General features: G+C 40.2%; 1 protein-coding gene across 10 annotated transcripts in view; it reads right to left on the bottom strand.

Annotated features, from left to right (window-relative positions):
- PLD1 (phospholipase D1) overlaps nucleotides 1-26,443 on the bottom strand; it is a 198,693-nt gene that overhangs the window by 93,967 nt on the left and 78,283 nt on the right. For 6 of the 10 annotated variants that reach the window (XR_003792450.1, XM_029215543.1, XM_029215545.1 and 3 more), the window contains exons 1-8: nucleotides 19,524-19,828; nucleotides 18,919-19,046; nucleotides 15,019-15,164; nucleotides 14,687-14,792; nucleotides 12,889-12,954; nucleotides 8,965-9,023; nucleotides 7,845-7,937; nucleotides 1,980-2,132 (exon numbers count right to left, since the gene is read on the bottom strand). Coding sequence is in view for 9 of the 10 variants with exons in the window: in XM_029215543.1 (XP_029071376.1) it covers nucleotides 1,980-2,132; nucleotides 7,845-7,937; nucleotides 8,965-9,023; nucleotides 12,889-12,954; nucleotides 14,687-14,792; nucleotides 15,019-15,164; nucleotides 18,919-19,046; nucleotides 19,524-19,812 (1,040 nt within the window). In the remaining variant the exon portion in view is untranslated. Of the gene's footprint in view, nucleotides 1-1,979; nucleotides 2,133-7,844; nucleotides 7,938-8,964; nucleotides 9,024-9,109; nucleotides 9,168-12,888; nucleotides 12,955-14,686; nucleotides 14,793-15,018; nucleotides 15,165-18,918; nucleotides 19,047-19,523; nucleotides 19,829-26,443 lie in introns of those variants that run through there. The other 4 variants (XM_029215542.1, XM_029215546.1, XM_029215547.1 and 1 more) reach the window with 2 other exon arrangements.

The following is a 26,443-nucleotide window of genomic DNA, read 5'->3' as shown; positions in this document are numbered from 1 at the left end:
TGTAACCCAGAATGCACTGGATTTTTCTACTGCCAATGACTAAACTATCCTAAATGGTTACAGATTTATAAGTGCTGAAAAAAAATTCAGAGTAGGAGATCATAAAAAGTTATTACATGACAAATGCCAGAAATGGTGATTACCACCAAGAGGTGGAAATAAGTTATCCAAATTTGAAGTTCAGAGAAAACAAGGTGTTGGAGCCAGCGGTCTCCCTGCCATTTAGGGAGAAACCCACCTCAGTATAAAAGCCCTGTGAGTGAGGAGGGAGAGTTTGCCTTTGGGGGGAAATGCAATGATCCTGATGAGAAGCAGGGGAGGGGCTATATTCACAGACCCCAAAATAATTATTTATAAAGATTAGGGATGTCCAAACATCCTAACATTGATGCTTGGCTTTTGTCTGGGGGGTGGCGAGGGGCAAGGTGAGACGTGGTGGTGCTGGGAGCAGTGAGGCACTCTACATTGGCCGCCGCAGGGCTGACACCAGACTCTGCGGGCAGGTCAGGAGGCCATGGAAAGTGCCTGGGCTTGAGCCAACATGCTAGTACTACTCCAACTGAGTTGAAATGCCTCTGAAAACCAGTTATGAGAAACAGATATTGTAGAAGAGATAGTGACAAACAGCGGTCTTATCACAGGATGTGAGCCAGAGTTAAGAAAAAAAAAACATTCCAAACATGGAGATAGGAAGAAGAAAGGTGAAGAGGAATTTAGAAATGTGTGAGACGGGATGGTGAAGAGAACCGTCTCCATAGAACTGAAAGGCTGTATTAGGGAGGGGTTACTAATAAAGGCAGAGAGATAGAAGGCCTCAGATTGCAAATGGAGGAACTTAGGCTTGTTTGATACAATGAGGAGGACCACTTACACCAGGGAGGAAGCAGATGAAACCTGGATCTGTATGGATTCATTTGGCAAGGGTGTGCAAGTGAGTGAGGGTAGGAGATGGAGGTAAGACGGCCAGTAAGTAACTGTTATAGCGACCAATGAGAATTGTGGCCTGATTTCTACAGTCCCCCAGAAAACAGGAAAGTACAGTATCAGGAGAGAGGTGGGTTTTTTTTTTTGTTTGATTGTTTGTTTGTTGGCCGTGCCACGCGGCTTGTGGGATTTTAGTTCCCTGACCAGGTATTGAACCTGGGCCCTGGGCAGTGAGAGCTGAGAGCACAGAGTCCTAACCCCTGGACCACCAGGGATTCCCAGGAGGGAGGTTTATTGGCAGCACCACTACATTTCCAATAACCAATCCTGAACCTTCTATTGTCAGAGATCAGGAAGTTCAGCACATATTTTCACACACACAAACACACATGCAAACATATTACTAAGAGTAGCATATTTATATAATATATATATATTTAATGTCAGTGTGTATAAAGAGAGAAATGTATATCTATAAGTATTTATATACATGAGGCTGAACTTTACAGAGACAGATGTATATATAAAGACACGTATATTGTATAACTACAGTCTTCCAGAAACAAACATTTATCAACACACACACTCGCTAATAAAATCTATAGTAAATGTACAGTTGAGTATCCTTCAAGGTATCTTTCTTAAAATCTGTATGTAAACAGAATTTTTCTAATCAAATCACTTTTTACATGTTTTGTTAATAAAAGGATATCAATTTATAAAGTAAAATTTTACTTTTTAAAAATATGAATTATTACTCCTTATCTGTTTGGTAAATTGGTATTATTGGGTAGTCAATTTTGTTAAAATAGGCATATATTTTATTAAAACAGGCACATAGCAACACATGGGGTCATTTATTCTGACTCGTGTACATATGTAATTCACATCTTAAAAATATACAAAAAGAAAAGTCGTTTCATCACTTTTGATTGAGAATGAGTTCTAAATAATAATTTTCTAACATCTAAATTATTTTACCATCTTCTTCACTTAAGGTTGGGAGAAAAACTCTGTTTTTAGAGAAATCTTTTAAAAATATTTCCAGTTTGTACCTTGAAAGATTATCAATTCGGAGTCCATATTTTGTCTCCGTCTCCTTCTTTCCCACCTTAACTCTGAATTCTTTATCTACCAGCAAGACGAAGGCAATAGCACCACTGTCTGGTTTCATATATAGTAAAAAGGAATCTTTTACTATCAACCACCTGTAAGAAGGAAATAAGTATTTTTAAAGTACTGAATTACTGAAACAAAAAGAACGAATTATTATGACACATCTGAAGTAAACACTCTAGCAGACAGTACGCATAATTTTATTTTTTACACAAGGGATCTATTTTTTAAAAAATATGAAAACACTATAAGACAAAAAAATCAATAAAAAATCTTCCTATTATGTTTTTTGAGAAGTACTGGCACCAAGCAATTCAAAACAATTCATTAGCTCTTTAAACGCTAATGGCAAATCCTGGAAGAATGCCCCTGATATGGGCAGGCAGCACTAATAGGATGCAAAGCAGGCGCCATAGTTGTTCGGAAAGTGGAATGGGTTGGTGTTTGCTAAAATAAACCACCATAAAAGAGGCCAATGAGGGGCTTCCCTGGTGGCTCAGTGGTTGAGAGTCCGCCTGCCGATGCAGGGCACACGGGTTCGTGCCCCGGTCCGGGAAGATCCCACATGCCGCGGAGTGGCTGGGCCCGTGAGCCATGGCCGCTGAGCCTGCGCGTCCGGAGCCTGTGCTCCATAACGGGAGAGGCCACAACAGTGAGAGGCCCCCGTACCGCAAAAAAAAAAAAAAAAAAAAAAAAAGAGGCCAATGAGTCTCTGAGTAAGTAAAACCCCCCTTTCAAAAAATCCAGTAAGCATCCAATAATCTACATACTGTTGTTCATTTCAAATTATTGGTGGCTTTAACGACCATTAATAAATGATGCTCAGTGGAACATCGTCTCTCAAAAGTATATCTGCATTCAATCCAATATCTATTTAAGAGCCTCGTGATGCAAAAGTACAGTGATAAACTGGGAGTTCGGGCAGAGGTAGAAACAACACAAAGATAAATCAGACATGTTCTCAAAGGAGCTTATTAGGCTAGTGGGGCACGATGACAATTCTAGGCTGAATGGGTAGGTACTAGAGGAAAAAAGCAAAAAGTGATGTGTGTAAGGAGGGGGGAGTCCTTAGTTCTCACTAAGAGAATGAGCTAGTGGCGTTCTCCCAAAGAGCTGGTGTCTGAGGGAGGCCAGGACAAAGCCCATCACGTAGAGCCTAAAGGGTTCAAGGTGTACATCCCGTATGGAGGGAAGTTAGCAAAGGCTCTAACGTGTGGGAATGCTGCCTGTATTGGAAGAAAGTCTGGAGAGGCCGGGGTTTCAGGAGGTGTAGTATGAGAAAATCGACAGTGAAGTTAGGTGGGGTGGGTGTGGGGAACAGGCAAAGGCCACATTGAGGAGGGTCTGAAGGCCATGTGAAGGAGGATGACTTTACATCATGGAACCAGTTTTTTCTAAACTTGCCTGATCATCAGAATCTCTTGAGATGCTTGTTAAAAAAACAGTAGATTCCTAGGCCCTACTGCAGATCCATTAAAAAGGCCGGACAATCTGTGTTTCTAAAACAACACCCAGATGCCTTTTAAATAAAGGAATCCTCCTGCCCTGGCAAGGCAATGGGACAATAAATCATGGGAACTATATTTTGGAAAGAAAGGTCTGAAGGATAAAGAAGGATGTCCTGTAGCAGGTTAGCAAGCTGCTGTAGTAATAGAGAACAGTGCTTCTCACCACTTCACTGTGAATATGCATCACCAAGGGATCCTGTTAAAATGCAGATTCTGATTCGGTAGGCCTGGGGCGGGGCCTGAGATTCTGCATTCTAACAAGACTCGAAGGGGATGCTGAGGTTAGGACCTCACCCTGCATAGTCAGGACGCAGATGACAGGCGTGACACTGACAGTGGCAAGAGCGAGAGAGAAAGGGTGGGATTGATTTGAAGTGAAAACAAATGGCAACTTTGTCAAGCTGCATCTAACATCATATTCACCTGAGACTGTATAGTGATCAAATGAATCGGTCGATAACTAAATAAAGTAACAATGGGAGTATTATATCACACACTAGGCAACGTAAAGCACATTATGAAATAGGTAAGGCCAGAACACCTGAACATAAATTGACTAATACTGTAAACGTAACATGTGAACTCAGCATTTAAAAGAAATGTATAACAAATCATTACTGAAATTGCTAACCACGTTACATTTTAGTGGCTCTCTGATTTGGGATTTAATGTAGACAAATCTACATTGATTTCCACATGGTTTCATTTAATTCATTTGTTTTTTAATATATAGGCTGTCTCCTTTCCAATAAAAGGGCATGGGATGGATTTAGGATAACATAATAAAGGATATACATATGCTATGGTTAATAAAAAGGAAAAATATCAATGTCACAGAAAGCAAATACCTAACCACAACACTAATATAGTTATGGTGATGGCATGCCAATGTGGGTTTGAGCTTCCTGGCTTTTCCTTCTTTTTTTTTCTTTTTTTGTAAATTTATTTATTTATTTTTGGCCGCGTTGGGTCTTTGTTGCTGCGCACAGGCTTTCTCTAGTCATGGCGAGCAGGGGTCATTCTTCGTTGCGGTGCGTGGGCTTCTCATTGCGGTGGCTTCTCTTGTTGCAGAGCATGGGCTCTAGGTGCACGGGCTTCAGTAGTTGTGGCTCACGGGCTCTAGAGCACAGGCTCAGTAGTTGTGGTGCACGGGCTTAGTTGCTCCGCGGCATGTGGGATCTTCCCGGACCAGGGCTCGAACCCATATCCCTGCACTGGCAGGTGGATTCTCAGCCATTCAGCCACCAGGGAAGTCCCTTCCTGGTTTTTCTTATCAAATGAATAAATTAAGGAAATAAAGAGGTCACCCACCAAAAAACTAAATTCCAAAGGAAGTTTCTCACTTGGAACCTAATAAGGCAATTGAACAATATTAATGGATAACATTCTCAATAATTTTCAGCAAATGCAGAAATTTATGTTTTATAAGAATTCTCATAACTCTGCTCAATATAAATGCCAAGGCCATGATATCACATGGTAACTCGGGCATTCTGATGGGGCTGAGTTATGAGTCCAGACATGTAGCTGCCTGTTGATAAAGAGATGGTCAAGGTTAAAAGAGAGTAGATGGATCACATATCTGGTAAAGGTCCTTCTTTAGCTACAGTCCCTTGTCCCAGCTTGACTTTCAATACAAGCTAGAGAGCAGACAGCAGGGCACAGGCCCAGAGCTCCGGTGTGCTATACTGCTGATGGGGAAGGAGCCACAGGCTTTGAAAACCACAGCTGGCAGGTTTGTCACACTGAGAAAGAAAGTCCAAGATGTGGCAGCCTGGAAATACAGAACAGTTTAGTAGTGACTGCTGGAGTTTGAAAGTTGAATGCCAAAGATACTGGTTTCCGTTTTGACAATGATGAGTTGTTCTCTACAACAGTCATTAGATATAAGGTGAATGGATGCCTGGCCTTTATTTAAAGCTCTTCTTAATTATGCCATTCCTTAAACCTCTTCTGGTTTCTCCCCTTTCTCTCTTTTGTCAACAGATGTTTTTCTTTAACAGGAGAATATGCATCAAGAAAGGAATCCATCAAGCAGCCTTCAAGGGGTCAGTCCCTGCTGCTCAGGGACTAAGCGTCTGCCTTGAAGTCAGCCTCCCTGGGCTCCAATTCCGGTTTTGCCACTTGTGCACTTCTGTGAACTTGGGTAACTGAGCCTGAGGTCTAAATCCATAAAATGAGGATAACAATAATGCCCAGCTCATAAGTGTTTGTGAGGAATCACTGAGATGATTCATGGACATTGCTTAACACAATGCCTGGCACCAATATACGTGAGCTTTTATGAGTACTCTTGTTCTAAACAAGGTGAGATTATGGTCTGTTCTAACAAGATGTGACCGCCTGTGCTACTACTTGCCGTGTCATTAAGATACAGAGAGACCCACATGAGCCAGACATCACCTTCTCAGCCTCGTCTCCTCCCCTTCACTCCCACCACGGTGGTTGCACTGGTCCTGAGACTTGCTAAACTTGTTCTTTGGGCTTCCACGTTTGCTATTCCTCACCCAGAAATTATTTCTTCCAGATCCTCCCATGGGCAGTCCCTTCCTATCTATCAACCTTTGGTTTAAACATTCCTCCACAGGGAGGCTTTCCCGGGCTCCCATCCCACCCACTACTCCATCCTGTTTAGCTTCTTCATAGCACTTATCACTATCTGGAACTATTTATGTCTGCTTGTTTATTGTCTCTCCTCCACTAGAAAATGAGAGTCTTGTGAGCAGGGAATGTGTGTCACGTCCACTGGTATCTTCCCAGGGCCAAGAGCAAGTCTTCAGGCAAAGCAATCCTTTTGCCTAAATAATGGTTGTACAAATGGGCCCCAGAGAGTAAATGAAATCATTTAGACACTGTCACTGTCTAAAAATTGTAATTCTTGGTATAGCTCACAGTTCAGTAAAGTAAATGCTAAATGTGTTAAAAACTATCTCTTTAAGACATTATTTGAGATAAGAAACATCATCTAGTCCATCAATAGGATGTGCTGTTTAAGTAGATGTTTTAAATTGTGGGAAGAAATGTTTGCTGTGTTTGCCATTTTTTTTTTCTTTCTACTTGTGCCTGAGACAAGGTCATTATGAGACTTGACTGAAAGTTTGATTGCCTTGTTTGCCTTATGGCAACTTGTCAATATAGAATACATAAGGCAATCAGAATGGTTTTTTATGGATACAAAAATAACAAAAAGAGTTATGACCGAGTGTTGTCCTTAAAAGTACACTCCCGTTTAGACACCAATAGCCTTCTAGTGTGGGAAATTTTCGAAACAAATTTTGTCAGCTATATCTTATCATCTTTATTTGGTACTAACATTTTATACCCCACGAATGTGACTCAGGAAATACTTATTCATATGGAACCAAGGCTTCAAGCTTCATGGAAAGATTTATACAATTTAAAATGATGACACATTTCATTCCTGGGAGGATCATATCTTTTTAGATTGTCCTGGTTGAAGACTGATATAATCCAGACTTTAAAAGTCGGGGAGGTGTATTTCCTTTATATAACAAAGTCTTCCCCACCCCATCTTTTGGGGCTGCCCCTTCTCATAGAGGTTAAACTCAAACATCAGTTCCTTGGCTCCCAGAGCTAAAGTCGCCATCTGCAGTCCTCAAGTCCCTCATTATCCCATTGCCTTCTTTTTCCTTCAAAGCTCTGATCACCACTTGCGTTGATGTCGTTCACATTGCTTGTCAGCTTCTCCACTGCCTGCGTTCCCCTCCAATAGGGCTCTGTGAAGGCAGGGACCTCGTCTTGTTCACCACTGTTCTCACAGCGGCTAGAATACAGCCTGGCAAACGTTAGGCACTCAATAAATGACAAAAGGGACCAGATCAAGGCTTCCATTTCTTTTTTTTTTTTCTTTCCGGTACGCGGGCCTCTCACTGTTGTGGCCTCTCCCGTTGCGGAGCACAGGCTCCGGACGCGCAGGCTCAGCGGCCATGGCTCACAGGCCCAGCCGCTCCGCGGCATGTGGGATCCTCCCGGACCGGGACACGAACCTGTGTCCCCTGCATCGGCAGGCAGACTCTCAACCACTGCGCCACCAGGGAAGCCCAGGCAGAGCAATTTTTGAATCCTATGGCCCACTAGGTCTTTACGTATACAATTGGCACACTCTGCTTACAAGTCCAAGTTTGAGTAGAATGTTTAAATAGAGCTGAAACCTGGAACTTAATTTAAAATTTGCTCTGCCATGACTTTCAAAGATTTACCACTGAAAACTAGTATATAAAAACTCCCCAAATACTCAGTTTATTAAAACAAACACACAAGACTCTCAAGTCCTACCTTTTGGACCACCGGTAGCAGGCCCTTCCCTGACCACAGCAGTTCAAGCCTGGTATTCTGTGTCCACCGGATCTTTTCATTATCATACCTTCTCTGAAAGAGACATTAAGTTAACAAATCATCTTCAAGCTTCCAGCTCACACTTAGCTGATACAGCCTCACAACTTAGGACTAAATATACCGTTTCATTCTCCCGTGTCTTTCCTCCCCATTTTTTCCCCTTTCACTGTCAAATAGCTCAATGCTATGTTTACTAGGCTGAGTACTCCAGCAGCTAATCTTTTAAAGTACTCCGGTCAGATGCAGGCCTGTTGGCACTGGGGGCAGCATAAGTCTGTTACACACACTGCAGGACCGTGAGCATTCCAGCTTCTGGCTCTAAATGCTGAGCGTTCCCTCCAGTCACTGTGACAGCCTGAAAAAGACCCCACACGTTGCTAAATGCCTGCGCGGGGAAGGTTCAGCTGCTGTTGAGGCCACTGGAGGTGCTCACCCACAGATTCCACAGATATATTTCTGCATCCCTTCACCTACACTTCTGGTACAAAGCCATGCCAAAGAAGCAGAGCAAAGCTATTATCGATACTTTGGAAGAAAAAATATCCTGGTTTTGAAAGATGTGAAAAGAAAGAAGAAGAATAATGGCTAAACAAACAAAAGTTAAAACAGCTGCTATCAATGCTCTTTACTACAAAAGTTAAGCTCTTTGTAATGTCAGGCTCTCATATTATGAAGGAAAATAATCATTAAGTAAATTTCAATCCTGTTACTTGGCATACATTTTATACAGTATTATTTTTAGTATAAGTGATTAAAAGAAGGGATCTTGTATATTTGATTTTTAAGGCATTCTCCCACACATCATATTTGCTACCTCTGTTAAACACCCCTACTGTGGGGTTAGAGGAGGAGAGTGGAGCAGTTGACACCCTTGTTTAAAGTAGCAAGATACGCTGTTTTGTATAAATAGGTCCCTCAGTTGCTCTAACTCTGTTGGGAAGAAAAGCAGCTATCAGTGAAGCCAGGTGAGCTCTATCACCTTGGCAAATGTTAAAAAATCAAGTGTTAATGCTCATCAACTTTTCACACTTCTCCTTAGAGATCCGACACTGGAACTTACATGCCCTTTGGTCCCAAATCATGGATGAAGGACAGCTGGCTTATATCAAGGAATTCTGTCTGAAAAGAGGCCAAAAATCCAAACTTTAGAAAGCAAAAAAAAGAGGGGGGGAAATTTATGCATTCAGAAAGATATTATTAGGTACCTTCATGTATAAACACGTCTGGGGTACTCTACAGATGACACAGACCAACAACAATGGTATTGCCCTGAAAGAGTATATTTTAGAAGCATATACACAATTAATACAATCAAGAAAGTGATGTGTGCTCTAAGATGAAGAGACAAATGCTCAAGAAGGTCATGGAGAGATCTGCCAATGGCAGTAGACCATGGCAGTAACAGCCTTAACAGAAAATCAAAGACGAAAAAGATACACTCCTGGCATTAGGAGGCAAAGGGGAGACCAGACATGGAAAATACTCCACATCAACCAAGTTCTATGGGAAGAACCGTAACAGTTACATGGAAAAGTAGTTATAAAGTTATAGAGTTATAGGGAGAGGGTGACCACTTCCTAGCTATTGTGACATCACAGAGGAAACGGCACTTGATCTGGGCTTGTAAATGGGATTAATAAAATGAAACATAACAATTTTCCTTTGAAGTTTTGTATACGTGATTGGGACTCTCCAATATTAACCTTTTAAGAAAAATTACACACCTCTCAAAGCTGTCAGTACGTGTGAAGTCCAATTAAATGCTTAGTTTTCTTTCTTAGGGTTATTTGAAGAAGTCTTTGAAATTCAAAAGGATTTAAATATCTTTAAAAACCCCAAATCAAACATATCCTCACATAGTACCTTTTATAAGGATTTTGAAAAAGTCAAGGCCTTTACATTTTATTTCTTATATAAAACGTGGTAATTCGGTACCACACATTTTCAAAATCTGATTTGTGGAACTGCTTTCTAATCAGAAAATATAGAAATACATAGGTTATTAGAAGTGATACCACAGACTTTAAGCCACAGAATCCAAAATGTCTCAAGATCCTAAGCCATAAGTTCTCATTTTATCTCTAAGGAGCAGAGAGAAAAATACTAGCCCTAGTTTACACTGGAAGAAACTACTACAGAGGTGTAACTAAATTATGCAAAGTCAGAGACTAGTTGAATGGAAGAATAGGAAATGAAAAGCAAACATCAGGGAAACCACTCATCTATTACCTGGATATTTTCTTACGCACATAGCTCTTATCAAACAGTTGACAACAGAAATATTCCTTGAACTAATTCAGAAACGATAACTTCAGAACATCATACCAAAATTGCTAAATGTAAAGAATTTCATCTAAATAAAAAGGTACACATTAGCAATGCAGAAAATTTAAAGTTGTGTATTAAGATAAAATTTAAATTTATCCTAATGGTTTACTAAAGAGAAATTTGGAGGAAGAACTAGTCCTATTACAGAGAAAAAAAATATTTGGCAATAAATGTTCTAATACAGATTTATGGATTTGAAAAAAAATGTGGCAAAGCCAATTTAGAAGCAATCCTAAATAATACAATTTGAAATATAATATTGCATTGTCCAAACTTCTCCATGCATCTTCAGGGATAAGAATTCCATTCTCCATTTGGGCAGGTGATTCTCAGGAATAAGAATTTAAAGATCAATTTAGCCTGACAATAATCCATAGGGCTTATTGATCTCTGAATAATGTACTAATCAATATCTTTTTTCTTTCCAATGGAACTGGTGAAAAGCACATTTAAATGTTAGGGAAACAGGGAAGCAAAGGGTTTCCATGCCAAAGGGACAAGCAACAAACCTGAGGGGTAATAACGGACCCTAGAAATTACTAGGGGCTCGTTTTACACTTATAAAAATATAAGTTAATTATATGTAATTACATTAAAATAACTTTTAATATGTTTTTTGCAGACAGAAGTTTTAATATGTCTCACAATTATCAAAGGAGACACACAGATGCCAATCTAATTTCTCAAATATGAGACAGAGGCCTGCAAATCTAGTCTCTGGGACAAATTATAATTAGTGTGAGAGGAAAATAACGTTAGAAAATTAAGACAGATCAAATTGTATCCCATGCTTGAAGTATTTTGGAGAATTCCACTGTTAGGGAGAATAATCTAAGTAGCCACCAAAAAAGAGGGATTCCCTGGCAGTACAGTGGTTAGGACTCAGTGCTTTCACTGCCGTGGCCCCGGGTTCAATCCCTGGTCAGGGAACTAAGATCCTGCAAGCTGCCCAGTGTGGCAAAAAATAAAATAAAACAAAAAATAAGAAGTAACATATATATTCAGTCAGTTTAAACCAGGTTTTCCCTTCCAAAGGAAATGTTTAGAAGACACTCTGGAATATCTAAATACAATATGGCTCAACTTTTAAAAGATTTTTATAACTGGAAAAGAAATTAAAATGAACATTTTGAAAAAATGTAAACATTTAAAAATCAACATTAGACACCAAAATATAGAAAGGCACGCAGAAAAAGAGACTAAACTCAGCAAGTACTCTTCGAGGGCCAAAAGAAATATTAAAGCCAAGTCACAGGCAGGCAGGAAAGTAAAACAAATGGAAAATTATTGCATGCTGGTACTAGCACGCATTTAAATAATTCTCTATCAAAGAAAACAGCATGTCTGATTTCAGAGAATACGACAGGAAGCAGCATTTTTAGTAATAATAGAAGTAATATCCTTATTCGTTATGTTCTTTCAAAGATGCACATTCCTGAGTCCTAGAAAGGAAGAAATCCTTCCCATCAGCCTTCTCTTGAGGTTCTCTGGTTGGATCCTAATTGCTGGTTTCCCTGGGAAAACGCTTCTCCAGGATTATGAAACCACAGAAGGTCCTTTAAGTCAATGGAACATCACAGTGCAAGTTGCTGCAGAAGGTGGGCTGTGGCCCGGCCCCAGGTCATTTGTGTGTAAAGGGGACCAGCTAGGTGCATGCCCAGCATCCATTAACACATAGGCAGCAATAGGGCAGCGAGGCACCAAAAAACTCCCAAGAGTCAAGGCACTCTTGCTTCCTCTCCTAAATACTGTAGGCTTCCCTCTTTCTGTTCATGTGTGCATGCCATTCTCTAAACTAGAGGCCGAATCATAACTGCAGCTACTCTGAAGTTCTGCACACATACCATACACACATATTCAACCTCCACAGCAATGTGGTTGATACATACACAGGCACAGAATATAATAATGCAGTGCCCTCTCAGTTATCTGAACCTTTGGATAATTGAAGGCTAACCCTTTAACACCACCACCACCACACCCCTACCCCTGCCCCAGGCCTCAAGGGCCTCTAAGAAGGTGGAGCTCATTGTTTTCTGATGCCTTCTGTAAAGCCCACTTCCTCCTGCTTGCCAGCCACGTGCCTCCCAAACTTAAGTCTGTGCAGCTGCTTCCAAGCCTCACCACCTCTCCTCTCTTTTCTCTGAATTCTCTAGAGCTTTATCTCTCCTTAGCTTTTCCCATGCTTCTCACTTACTCGTGAAAAGACAAGCCTTTTACGGGCATCACAGGCCAATCAGATGGCAATCACAGTATGCTCTGTATAATCTTTGGGTATTCCACTCTGCTCAACTGTTTTCATCACCTACTACTCAATGTTTTTTCTTCAGCATTAGAAATGCTTTTCGGCATTATTCTGGAAGCCTGAGGAGAGAAGGAGGTTGATTTCTAGATAATCTAGCCTGTAGTAGCATTTCAAGTTCATTTAAATCTGTTGTTATAGACATATTAATTAAGTTATATTTGATATTTTAAAAACAGCATCCTCATATACTGGATCCTTGCTGACAAATCAATTTTGGATTCATTTCATTTAGTTTAACCCAAGGAATAATGCAGAAGTGAATACAAGCACTTGTGTTAATAAAATGATCCAAAATTTAGCTTTACAGTTTTATAAATTATTTCAAAATTTAAATCACTGAATAGTACTTACTGTTGCATGATAGTTTCTATACATGGGCATTTTTAGTAATTTTGTCAAGTAATCCTCTAGTTGTTTCTGTAATGCAAATATTTTACATTAGAGATATCAGCATACTTAGGGGAAAATGTAAACAGTGACAAATGACATGACTGTTCCATCTTAACTTCTGTAAGTTATTTAATTATTTATTAATGTTTTCATTGGACAAGGAACCCTGAATACATCCCTCTCAGAATATAAAAGTTTCAGATTACAAAACAGAACTGACATTTATGTGTTGATTTTCTGGTAAAAAGTGAATTAATCTTCTGCCCTATGCAGCACCATATCACTGAATCAGTGTGGGCAGAAGTGTCCCCCGTCTTGAGGTTTCTGTTCTACTGTTGTACGTGTCTGTACTTTGTCCTACTCTTCTGAGACTCTAACTGTCCCATCTATAGTTTGGGAATGATATTTACATATATTTAGAACAAGCCACTGCAAATTCTTTTTTAAATTTTTACTTATTTATTTTAATTGAAGTACAGTCGATTCACAATACTGTGTTAGTTTCAGGTGTACAGCAAAGTGATTCAGTTATACACACACACATACATATCTATTTTTCTCAGATTCTTTTCCCTTATAGGTTATTATAAAATATTGAGTAAGTTCCCTGTGCTATACAGTAGGTTTTTGTTGGTTATCTATTTTATATATCGTAGTGTATATATATTAATATACAAACTCTTAATTTATCCCTCCCCCCCACTTTTCCCCTTGGTAACCATAAATCTGTTTTCTATGTCTGTGAGTCTATTTCTGTTTTGTAAATAAGTTCATCTGTATCTATTTTTTAGATTCCACATATAAGCAATATTATATGATATTTTTCTTTCTCTGGCTTACTTTGCTTAATATGATATCTCTAAGTCCATCCATGTTGTTTCAAATGGCATTATTTCATTCTTTTTTTAAGGCTGAGTAATATTCCATAGTATGTATATAACACATCTTTATCCATTCATCTGTCGATGGACATTTAGGTTGCTTCCATGTCTTAGCTACTGTAAATAATGCTACAATGAACACTGGGGTGCATGTATCTTTTCTAATTATGGTTTTCTCTTGTTATATGCCCAGGAGTGGGACTGCAGGGTCATATGGTAGCTCTATTTTTAGATTTTTTTAAGGAACCTCCATATTGTCCATAGTGCCCATAGAAGCCACTACAAATTCTGAAGCAAATATATGGAAATAGATTATTTTAAAAGAGTAGATCTCAGGGCTTCCCTGGTGGCGCAGTGGTTGAGAGTCCGCCTGCTGATGCAGGGGACACGGGTTTGTACCCCGGTCCGGGAAGATCCCACATGCCGCGGAGCGGCTGGGCCCGTGAGCCATGGCCGCTGAGCCTGCGCGTCCGGAGCCTGTGCTCGGCAACAGGAGAGGCCACAACAGTGAGAGGCCCGTGTACCGCAAAAAAAAAAAAAAAAAAAAAAAAGAGTAGCTCTCAAAGCCCTCAATGATGAGCTCAATCTTGCCTCACAATGAACCCCAAAAGGTTTCTGAGGGGTAGGAAGCTTCCACATAAAGTCACTCCTGACATAGAACATTCTTCCTTTTCTGGGAAAATGCAACCTCCCCAGGGCCAGAGTGGCTTGGGGAAGAAGGGTTACCTAACTAGTTCCAGAAATGCTAAACCAGCCTGGGTGATGGATCAGCAGGTGAGAGAAGTTGCATCCAGGCCCACCTCACCCCTCAGTAGATGCCATGTTTCTACAGCACTGCAGAAGTATGTTCAGAACAACAGAAGAGCGAAAGGACCCACCCTTCTACCAAAGAACTGTTCTTCTTGGATCATGTTTTCAGATGAACGGGGCAAACTTGGCATCTCTCGAGGCTCTTCTTTGACATTCTGTCTTCTAAATGTGTGTCTAAAACACAGAGACACACACACACACAATGCAAACATTTATCAGATTATTCTTTAAACCATGACTGTCACAGCATCTTTCAGGAGATAGCTTATTTTTAGAAGAGCCTATTTGATAAAAAAATATCCACCAACAATGGGCCAATTAACCAATAACATGAATAAAATATTCTTTCAATCCAACTTGTATACTGGGACAACTTTATAATTAATTCTGGGACAGTTACCTTCTGGTGGGAATGGGGATTCGGATAAAGGCTTTGTACTTGAGCAGCTCTCTGTGAAATTCTTGGAAGTGCTTGAACTTCCTCTTAACTTGCCATTTAAATTCCCCATGTGTTAATTCAATAGTGTAAAGATTGATGCTTGGTACCTATAGCGATAAATAAAAATGGTTAATAGTTTAGGTAACAACAAAAATTCCAAAATCTCTCAATGAACAATAGCTAAGTAATAAGTAACATGGATGTATCTTTAAATACAGCCTACTTGTTCTGTGTAAGTGCTGAAGCAAAAAGTTTTCCAAAACGACTGATGACAGAAGTAATATGCTCTTAAATATTCATCTTATGATATACATAAGACAAACTCTGAGTCACACCAAAGGCAAACCCCCATCAGTCCTATTGTTTCATATACACAGACACACACATCCACCCTTGAAACAAGAAACCAGGTAAAAGAGACAATGAGTGAAAGCCCTAATCAGCCATCGGGGGATTATCCAAAAGTACAAGCAGTGAACAGACAGTGGAGGGGGTGAGAGGGAAGCTGGAGGAAATGACTTCCATTGTCATCCTTAGCCCACTTCAGCTCTTCACAAAAGACACTAATGCACTCTCCTTCTGAAATGCCTTGCAAGGTCCATCCTCGTCTATAACGTCTCCCTGTCCTGAAGCAACACCAGTGACTAGGAAGGTACAGGATGATTAGAGGGAAAAAAGCAAAAGATCTTCCTACACACAAAATATTTCCCCAACTACTTAACTAGAATGAATTTCCACTTAAAATTTTTAAAATATTTCTTACTAAAACGCAAATATATCTTAGTGACTAGTGAATTATTTCAATCAGAAGAGCTAACAGACCTGGGGGATACAAGTTTTGATTTTGTGGAAAGTGTCAGGAGATGGAGGGATATTTATAAAGCACAGGAGATTGTGGAGAAATTCCCATGGTGTGTGGAGGATAGGGGAGGGTAGTGGACACTGGACCACCTAGAGGGCACTGGCCCCTACTGGGAGATTGAGGTGCCACAGGTATTGATAAGTGTTGGGGGTGAAAGAAAGTAAATGTCTCCTACTTTACTAGCTTATCCAGGCTTTGGTGTCAGCAACCCCACGGGTGATTCCCGGGCTGCTGCCAATCATTATTGATGTTTGGTATATTTTGCAAACTTCTAAAGCATGGACCACGCTGTGTAGATGTAGTATATAAAAATGAGCACAAGAACCAATGTAACTTGTACTCTTAAGCCTGGGATCCAAACATATCGCTGGTAAATATTCAAATCCAGCTCTTGCTTTGCCTCTAGTTGGGATCCATGACAGTTACTATAACCAGAAGTCGAAAAAACCCAGTTCTGGGGTCTAATATTATATGCTGTCTTTCACCTTGGCCAACATTACAGGCATCATCCTGCATCATGTTTCAGAGAGAAGGTTGCTGAACTCAGAGTGGTCAGAAACTCTGCATTCAAGTGAAAAATGCTCAGTTTAAGACAAGCCAAATAAATAAGAAAAATTATACAAGTTAAACAAGCTGCCCCATATCCTAGGATTATATTCCCAATCTAAGAAAACTGAATACTTAAAAAACATTGCAAGTGCCAAGTTTTATCCTTCACACATAAACCCAGAATTTTGGACACTAAACTTCTTAGCAATTCTAAGGCAGTGTGGGGCAATGGAAACAGCCTGTCCCATCCTTTTCGAAGATTTTAAAGGCTTGAAACACTGTAGTGCAGCCTACCAGCTATGAAGCCTTAGCCAAGCATCACTTCTGTCAGATAATATCCCAGCAGAATTATTGGAATTTTTTGGAACTGGAATAGTGTGAGAAGTTTTAATAAAGGGACTGCCCATGAAGGTGTGATAAGAGTAAGGAAACCACAACGTGAGGACAGTTACCTGGGACTCAGGAAGGCATCTCCAGTTCCAAAGGGACAAGAGGCAAGACCAAGTGCTGGAGTAGGAAGGAGAGAGCCATGTAAAGAGGCTGCCTTGCGGGGAGGATGCCTTTGGTCAAGGGACACAGCCAGGCCAGGGTGGCCCCAGTCTCGGCTCTCCACTGCCTGAACCCTGCCAGAAGACAAAGGCAAGGAAGCCTTGGGGGGGCAGAGCACAGGGTGGAGAAGGGTGGGAGGAGGAGTGGGAGGGGCAAGTGGGAGATCTCCTGCTGGGGAGGCGGGGCAACGTATGTCCCTCAGTGTTGTCATAAGAGTGAAAAGAGAAATGCCTAACCATGAGCCGGCACACAGAATGCATTCAGTCATTAGAAAAGTGTCATTCTTATTTACCTGGAATCACATTCAAACTGCATGAATTTAGTTCATATTTCTTAGTAAACTAAACACTAAGTAGGATAAGGAAGCTCCTTAGCTTTCCTACACAGACTAAGATTTAAAACAGAACTTGAAATTAATATAATATTGTAAATCAACTATACTTTAAAAATTAGGATCCAAAGGAAAAATTTTAATATATATAAAAAAAAGAACAGAACTAAACTCACTTGACCAACAGAAGAGTATGAGCAAAGAGAAGTCCCTGGTTTGGTGGCTTAAATATTTATCTTCATAAATAACATTAGCAGATACCTAGTAATAATACTAATACATAGTATTATACAGTATAGACTTGTATAATACAATATATAATATTCTTATATTATACTATGTATTATTATTATTAAATCCTCATAACAAACCTGAAAGGTGTGTCCTATGATATCTATTATTCAGATGATGAAACTGAGAAACAGAGAGTTTAAGTAAATGGCTGAGGGTCACAATGCCAAGACAGGAATTAAACCATGTGGTCTGGCTCTGGAGTCTGTGCATTTAACCTCCACATGTTATCACCTCTCAATCTAAATGCTGGTAGGCGAAATAAGAAGGCAAAGGTCATTTTAGAGACATTTCTTGGTAGGTTGTGTTCAGTGGTGTATCAGGGAGATATGGACCCAACTCACAGGAAGAGCCTGAAGGAAAGCTGAATACCGAGGTGGCTGTAAACTAGGAGTCGGGACATGCACAGGTAGGTCAGGACAGAGCGCGAGGCAAAATCATTAGGAAGCGGGCAGCACGTGCCATCCTCCAGAGCCTGCCCCCGGTGGAAATATTATTCTACACCTCCCCGGAGGCAGGAGCCAATGGCTGCCTTACTCTGCCAGGGCCAGAGCTTAACTCGAACGGACAAAGGCCACCAGCCTGCATCAATGTTCTCTACCCTCAGACTTGACAAGTGTGAAATCCAGTCAGTAACAGAGCAAATGCAGCTACCCTAACAGCTTCTCCTAGTCCAATCCCCTTCAAAAGAATGCAGGTTTGCTTGATGAAAACTCTACTCCCAATGCCTTTCCAGAGCTTAAAGAGAAAACGTGAGTGAAGCTTAAGGGATGGTGTTAGGAACAAGTCAGAAGGGCAGGGTATGCCAGCAGAATTCTCTCAGCAGCACTTCTGGGCAATGGCACTGGCCAGTGCAGCCTCCTGGCTTTGTTTCTTTCAAGAGCCAGGTAGTATCATTATTTTCTTGCTGAACAAGCATTAGGAAAGCTAAACTTTTCCTTGGCTTATATCTGGCATGCTAGGTGTTAGAGCAATGCCTCACGAGTCCACATGGAACAGAAAACTGGGGAGAGGCCCTTCGCAATTTATTAAACTTATAATCTGCCTTAAGTACCTTTTTAAAAAAGCATTTTCCAGAATGGGGAAACAGATGAATAAGAATAAAGACTAAATGAGAAGGATGCAAAAACTTGAGAGGTGATGAGCACTCAGAAGTGATAAACAAAAACACAAACCGAAAGTTAAAAGCATAGTCATAGCTAGGAGGAAGGAAACTGCAAGGCAATGTGTTACATCGTATATATTGACGGATACAAGTTGAGTCTATAAATGCTCTGACCCTTTTTGTAGATGTTAAGCGCTCCACTTCCAGAACTTGAACTTTTATTGGACAGCCGGAGAGATACGTCTGTGTATTAGGCTCCTTAAATCCTTGAGTCTTATAAATAGCAGAGAAAGGGATATACACTAAAAAATAAATAAGTAAACAAAGTTATTGCAAGAATACAATGATATTAGCATAACTTGCTTTTTACAGGCATCTTTTTCTTTTTTTTTTTTTTTTTTTTTTTTTGCGGTACGCGGGCCTCTCACTGTTGTGGCCTCTCCCGTTGCGGAGCACAGGCTCCGGACGCTCAGGCTCAGCGGCCATGGCTCACGGGCCCAGCCGCTCCGCGGCATGTGGGATCTTCCCGGACCGGGGCACGAACCCACGTCCCCTGCATCGACAGGTGGACTCTCAACCACTGTGCCACCAGGGAAGCCCCAGCAGGCATCTTTTTTAAGAATCATAACGTGCTACAACAAGAAAACAGCTAATGAAAATGAGCTCAGTGTTGTGACATCAGCAAGGATGATCGATCATCTGCCGGTTATTTCAAATCTGTGCTCTGCCAAGCAACCCTGATGCACTCTCTTCTCCTCGCTCAGACCATCAGTCTTTACCTTCCTGTATCCTGGGATCGCTGGGAGACACTTCGTAGTCCACCTCCTCTCCCTCAAAGTGGAGCTCCCGCGTGTCCAGATTTTCTATCAAATTACTCATGTCAGCAGCAAGCTTCTGCAGTGCAGAGGTATTTACTCTTGGCTCATCTTTCAGTGACATGTTGGCTTGAGACAGGGTAAAAGCAAAGGAAAGAAGAAAAGGGTTACTAGACTTATTATTTTGGTCAAATAGAAAAAAGAATGCAGTAATGCCATTTGCAGCGACATGGATGGACCCAGAGATTGTCATACTGAGTGAAGTTAAGTCAGACAGAGAAAGACAAACACATGATATTGCTTGTATGTGGAATCTAAAAAATCGGTACAAATGAACTTATTTACAAAACAGAAATAGAGTCACAGGTGTAGGAAACAAACTTATGGCTACCAAGGGGGAAAAGGGGAGGGAAGGGATAAATTGGGAGATTGGGATTGACGTATATACACTACTATGTATAAAATAGATAACTAACAAGGACCTACTGTATAGCACAGGGAACTCTACTCAATACTCTGTAATGACCTATATGGGAATAGAATCTAAAAAAGAGTGGCTATATGTATATGTATAACTGATTCACTTTGCTAAACACCTGAAACTAGCACAGCATTGTATATCAACTATACTCCAATAAAGATTAATTTTTTAAAAACCCAAAAACCCTATTTTACTATTTAAATCCAGGCTTAGGTATAGCATAAGGAAACAAGTCAACTAGCTCTATGTGAGCCCCAGTTACCTCAAACAACCTTTTAATTTATTTTGAGTTTAACATTTAAAGGATTCCTAGCTTGTAAATTAAATTGGAATGAGATACTTACTTGTATCTCAAGTAAGAAAACAAGCAAGAAAAAGACACACCACATTGACTAAATGCCAATATTATCTTTCATCCGATTTTATTAACTTGGGTAAGTGAGGAGAGACTCAAGGTAGATGGGTTTGGGAATCATTATCCAGAGAAAAGGAATTGATTCTTGACTCAAATACATGGGAAGAAAGAATACCAGCTAAAATAAGCAACTTTGAATATTTTCTACAGAAAATTTAGGGTATTTTACAATAATTTCAAGATGCAGATTTAAAAAGTATTTTTATGTAGCATAACCTTTCTACATTTCCCCTATAGGTGATATCCCCAGCAAACCATATACTATCTTTTTGAGATATGAGATTTGGCCATGACTTTACGTGAGTTATAGTGACGTACCTGTCCTGGAAGGTAACCAATTAGTATACCTATTCTGAAAGATACCAGAAGTGCAAGAACTGCACTTCTCTCCTTTTTTAGGAAAAGTGGTTCTATTTCATTCCAACATTTAATAACACAGGTCATTGCACATCAGAACCCAGAAAAGAAGAGTCCACAGAGATTTTATTTTTCATTTAAAATACCAAGATTTAAGCCTTGAATGCTGTCACTGGAGTTGGCTAAAAAATCGGTACAGGCTGAAGTAATCTCTCCGTTACAACCAGACCCAAAAATGCGAGGGCTTCCGTACCAGTAACTCCTCCACATACGTTCATTTATTACTGCAAATCACAAACATTTACAGAGCATCCACCACCTACTCACTGTGAGATGGAATGAGTGAATATGTAAAGACACTGGTTCCCACGATTAAGGAGTGCCTGATGTAGGTGATGGAGATATGCTACACGACCCCAAATTCATCCCTGGCCTCCTCCACGGTCTTGGCCTTCCTGAGAATGGCATGTGCTGAGCGGAAAACACTTAGCTGGGTTCTCTCCTACAGGTGCTATCAAGAAGCAGGGGTGGGCTGGTCTCTGTGAGAAATGCTAGGACAGAGTCTTGGGCAGACTTGGGGAGCCCTATTGTAACTCAACAAGTCTCTCAAACCTATACTAACATGTGTGGTAGAAAGAGAAATTGTATGGAAATACAAAGATGGGAGTAGAGGAGGGAGGTTCTGGTTTGGCCAGGCATGTAAAAGCAATATGTCTAACCTCTCTGTGAACTCAATCACATTTCCTCCCCCATGTTGGCTATAAGGAAGCTTGGAGCCAAATTTGTGGCCTCCTATTAGCAAAATATAGGACTAGCCTCGCCTATATCACTTCCCTTCAACTTTCTCTCCCACTTCTAATTCATTTTATAATAACAGTTAATGTGTACTGATTGCTTACTATCACCTGGCTTGGTGATAAACCTTTATATACCTTATCACATTTATTATCAATAATAAATCTATGAAGGTTTGTTATTTCCATTTTGAAGAAGACAGGATTTGTCATCGCCTCTTTATAGATAAGGAAACTGAAGCATGGAGAGATCAGGTAATTTGATGAATACTTTGGACAATCTGTCCAAGGTCACATAACTAGTAAGTGGAGAAGGGATTTGAAACCAGGTCTCTCTGACCCAAAAGCTGATGTTCTTAACCATGGTCTTTAACTTCTGTATATTTTTTGTAGATATGTAAGTGCCCCTAGAATAGATGGAAGTTTTAGTAAAACCAGTGCCCTTGAGCAAGTCCCTTTAGAAGCTGACTCAAATGCAAAGAAAAAGAAATGAATTCTTCTTGCAGCTCAGCCGTTTAAACTCAGGGCTCTGGTTTCCTCCTCTATAAATTAAGGAGGCTGAGCCATTTCATCTCTAGGGTCCCTTTAACACTAAAACACCAAATGTAAATAAAAGATGCTATAAATTGTTCAGCTTCCCCTTATAATGTAATCAAGTTAACCCTTCTCCTATCCCAAGAAATTAACTGAAGTAGTTTTTCATATGAATTCATATTCATGGACTCATTCTCATGGAGCCATTGCCATAATTAAAACATTTATTTCCTTCCCTCTCAGTTCAACAAATACTTATTAGATGCCAACTATGAGCCAGGGTTTACTTTATTTAAAATACAAGGTAATGAAAAACTTAGAGGAAATGAAACAAGGAAAAACAAGTAAGAAATTACATCATATCATTGCTGCTTGTGAATTTGTCAAGACGTTAGGTATTTTCCATTGATTAAACAGTCTAACGACTAACTCAGTTAACTTTCTCAGCATAGCAAAGGAAAACAAGGGTTACTCCAAATGACTTTCCTTTTGGACTGTTAATGTTAAAAATGCACGTTGAATTTAAGATATACAGAGAACAGAGTAATTTATACATTGCAAGCTAATTGGAATAAATAGTCATTGGATCAAGCTAAAAAAAAATCCTATTTCAGATCAGGAGAACAGAAGGATATAAATTTGTGAAAAGCTTAAGGAAGAGTGAGAAAAGAAACAGAAAGGAATCCTCTTATCATTTATCCTCAAGTGTTTACTATGTACTAAGCACCATTTGAGCTCAGTTATGGTATTTAGTTCCCATAATGATCCTACTTGGTACTTATGATTCTGAATTATCTGCATTCAAAACTTTGATTATTTAGTTAAAAAACTTGTCCAAGGTCACTCCAGTTGTGTCAGTGTTGAATTTATAAAGCAGATTTGTCTGGCTCTGAAATCTCATGGACTTGGTTATAGAGGCTCGTAATTATTGATTTTATTTTGTGGGCTTGAATGTCTATAAATTGATCATTTATATGAAGTTGAAGTTCCATAACAATAGATACTCTTTAATCATCACCCTTTGAAGGGATACTACTGGTTCCACTGTCATTACAATTAAGGAAACAACACATCCTGACAGCATCCTAAACTTTATCTTAGCCTTTTATTTTTATGGTTCATAATATTTTATAAGGTTACATGGAATTTCAGTTGACTCAAAGGCTTTGCAGATTTGTTTATGCTTTTGTGAAGACCTTACCATTTTTATTAATGGGAAATGAACCAAATTATTTGTCCATCACTGCCTTCACTTGAGTGCATGGTTGCTTTGTGTTGACTTTTCATCCAACAAGTGTATTGCTGGTTTCATTCTTGAATATGAAGCTGTAAGGCCACCAACACTCTTATGCTGTCAAATCATAATTTATTAGTCCATGTTTTCTTTCATCTAAAATAATATATAATGGTCGGTGAGCAGCTGTCACAGTTACAGCCTATCTTAACCAGCAATGCGATAAGGTCTTGCAGTGTTTACACTTGAGATAGTGTCATTGATTTTGTTACCTCCTTATAAAATTATACTGCAAGATCATTATCTCTTTTGGTACCAAGTAGAGACGGTGCCCATGGAGCAATAACAGCAGCTGTGTTTTATTTCTATTTGCATCTGTATCCAGGAAGTAAATACGCTTTGTTTTTTTCTGGGGTTAAATACTAGAATTAAAATTCTTTGCAGGGAATATTTAATTACCTCCAGTTATTTACTGGTGAAATCAGAGAAATTTAGAATTTCCTTCTGATCTTAGTTTTCAACATGATTGGGAAGCAGAACATCAAAGGGAGCAGATATTTTCCTTCCCAGATACATGCATAAACATTGCCTTAGCCAAAATACAAGAATAATAATATCAACTATAACTATTAACATTAAAATATTAACATTAGCTAATATTTGCTGAATATGTACTACCTGCCACGCACTATACAAAGAGATTAATTGCATGATCTCATTGACTCCTCACAACAACCTTAGGAGCTGGGTCTTATTGTTACCTCCATTTTCAAGATGAGAGGTTTAGAGAGCATGGGCAACTTGTCCAGGGCCACACGGCTGGAAGTGATAGAGTTGGACCTGACCCTGCTTGATCTGACTCCAAAGTCCAGCTCTTTAACCAGCCGGAGGTGGAACTGGGGGTGGCAGGACGGAAGGACACTTTTACTTCTTCACATAGTCTTAGAATAAAACAATTCAAAAAGGAACAATAATAACAAAAAACACCCCTCAACTTTCATTTTGTGAAGATGACTGTGATTCACTTCTTGCTTCCCTTTCTAACGTAAGTTAGAAAGTTTCCCCCATATTTTTTTCAATATGTGATGTTTGTTTACCAAGGGAAATAAATGCAATGGATTTCTAAACCAAAAATCACACTGTATGAATATGAAATGAATTATATTTAGATCATTTAAAACCAAACTGAGTCATGGGAATTTCTTGTCTTCCCATTTCTCATTTTGATGAAATTAATTGGCAGATCCATACTACGTAACCTCCCCCAAACATATTATACAGCAGTGATTTGTACAGAACTGATTTGATGCTCCCTGAAATGCGAAAAATCATAAATGTGTTTTCAAGTACTAAACTCAATCTCCAGTGACATAGTAAGGCTTGGATAATTATTTTTGAAGTTTAGCTGACTTTGAATAAAGTAAATGATATTATCATATTTTACATTCCAGTTTATATATTTTGAGAAAGTAACATATCAAAAAAAAAAAAACAACGACTCAATGTTTACTTGGATCTTTGAATTTTTTAAAGAGAACATCGGTTCCACAAATATCTCTGGAGGGCTTATCATAAGCCTTGAATAGATAATTAAATGTCATCGGTGTAGAGGACAGGTCAGATGACCTAAGTTCATTCTTCCCTTATTATCAGCGTAACCTGGGCAACTAACAGCCTCCAGGGTTTCTCCTCTGTAAAATGCAAACAGGACAGACTCGCTATTACTTACATGGTTCCAAGAGATAGACGTTTAATTCACAAACACTACCCTCCTTTGGAGCTTCATATCTAATTTGGTCTTGAAGGCCCCAGAGCCCAGCAATCTCCCACTTTCTCATCCTTTCTTGGTTTCATCCCAAAGCCCCCATTTGGCCTAGCACTGACTCTGCTTTTTTCCCTGGGGTGTCGAGATTGGAGATGATGGTGCTAAATAATCTGGACTCCCTGTGTCCACAGAACAGAAGTTGGAAATCATGCTCTCTTTTTTCCCCTAGCTAAAAATAAAGCCGAATCTACAATTACAAAAGCAATTTTTAGCATGAAAATCATTTCTCAGTCCTCATGATTTTCTCTAAATCCTTTGACCTCCTTGGGTGGCCTCTGTTCTCTGCCATAAGCTTTCTTAGTCATTTCCCTTGACGTGTTCTAGGGTTAAATATTACCCTCTTTGCGATAGTATCAGCTTCTTCTAGTTCATCTCAGTCATATCTTCGAATTCAAACAGATATTTCATTTCCAGAGGCAAATACAAGTGTTAAGAGAAACTGATGTCTGTTTCAAATATGAGTGGATGGGAAAATATTAGGTCATTTATTGAGTACCCACTCTGAGCCAAGCACTAAAGGCACATTACATGTATCACTTCTAATCCTCAGGACAATCTCATTTAGAATCCAAGACACGGAGCCACAGCACCTTACTGAGGCTACAGAGTTGTGAGCGGTGGGGCTGGTCCCAGTGCATGGGCTGCCCCCAGATGGCTCCCTGGCCTCTGCCGCTGGCTCAGCGGAGACCCCCATCACCACCACTCTCACCTCTTCTCCTAATGCCACCAAACCATCTTGGCTTCCTCCTGGCTGAGGGCAGGGCTTCAGCACAGTGTCCAGGGTGCAACCCAGCAGGAGCTCTCACGGCTCCAGCAACCCAGCCCCACCCACCTCTGGCCAGACTGACAGAAGGACTGGCTCGTCCTGAGGCTTCTGAGGAAGTTCAGCACCAGGGGCTGGAACCTGGCTTCCTCAGGAGTTGTGTGTGTGTGTTGGGGGGGGGGGGGGAGAAAGAGGGGGGCGAGGGGAGCGTGGGGAATCAAGCCACACAACCTGTGAGCATGGAAGACGTAGCCCTCTCCCCTCTCCTCGCCTGCCTGTGCTGAGCACACTGGTCCCACACAGCCAATCTGGAAGCTGTCCTATGCGACCAAGCCACTGTCTGATTTTGGGCCGGCCAGGTAATGCACCACCTCCCATGCTTTCCTGCCTCTCTTCTCTTCTCCCCTTCCTCTTGCTGCTCTCAGTAAAGCCTACCTTAGCTCAGGTTCTATGATCCAGGAAACGTGCGCTCAGACAGTGT

Source organism: Monodon monoceros, unplaced genomic scaffold (genome assembly GCF_005190385.1).
Source record: "Monodon monoceros isolate NGI ecotype Baffin Bay Population unplaced genomic scaffold, NGI_Narwhal_1 Super_Scaffold_11, whole genome shotgun sequence".
Taxonomy (NCBI): Eukaryota; Metazoa; Chordata; class Mammalia; order Artiodactyla; family Monodontidae; genus Monodon; species Monodon monoceros.
Note: the sequence above shows the minus strand (reverse complement) of the source record. Positions and strands in the feature narration are given on the sequence as shown.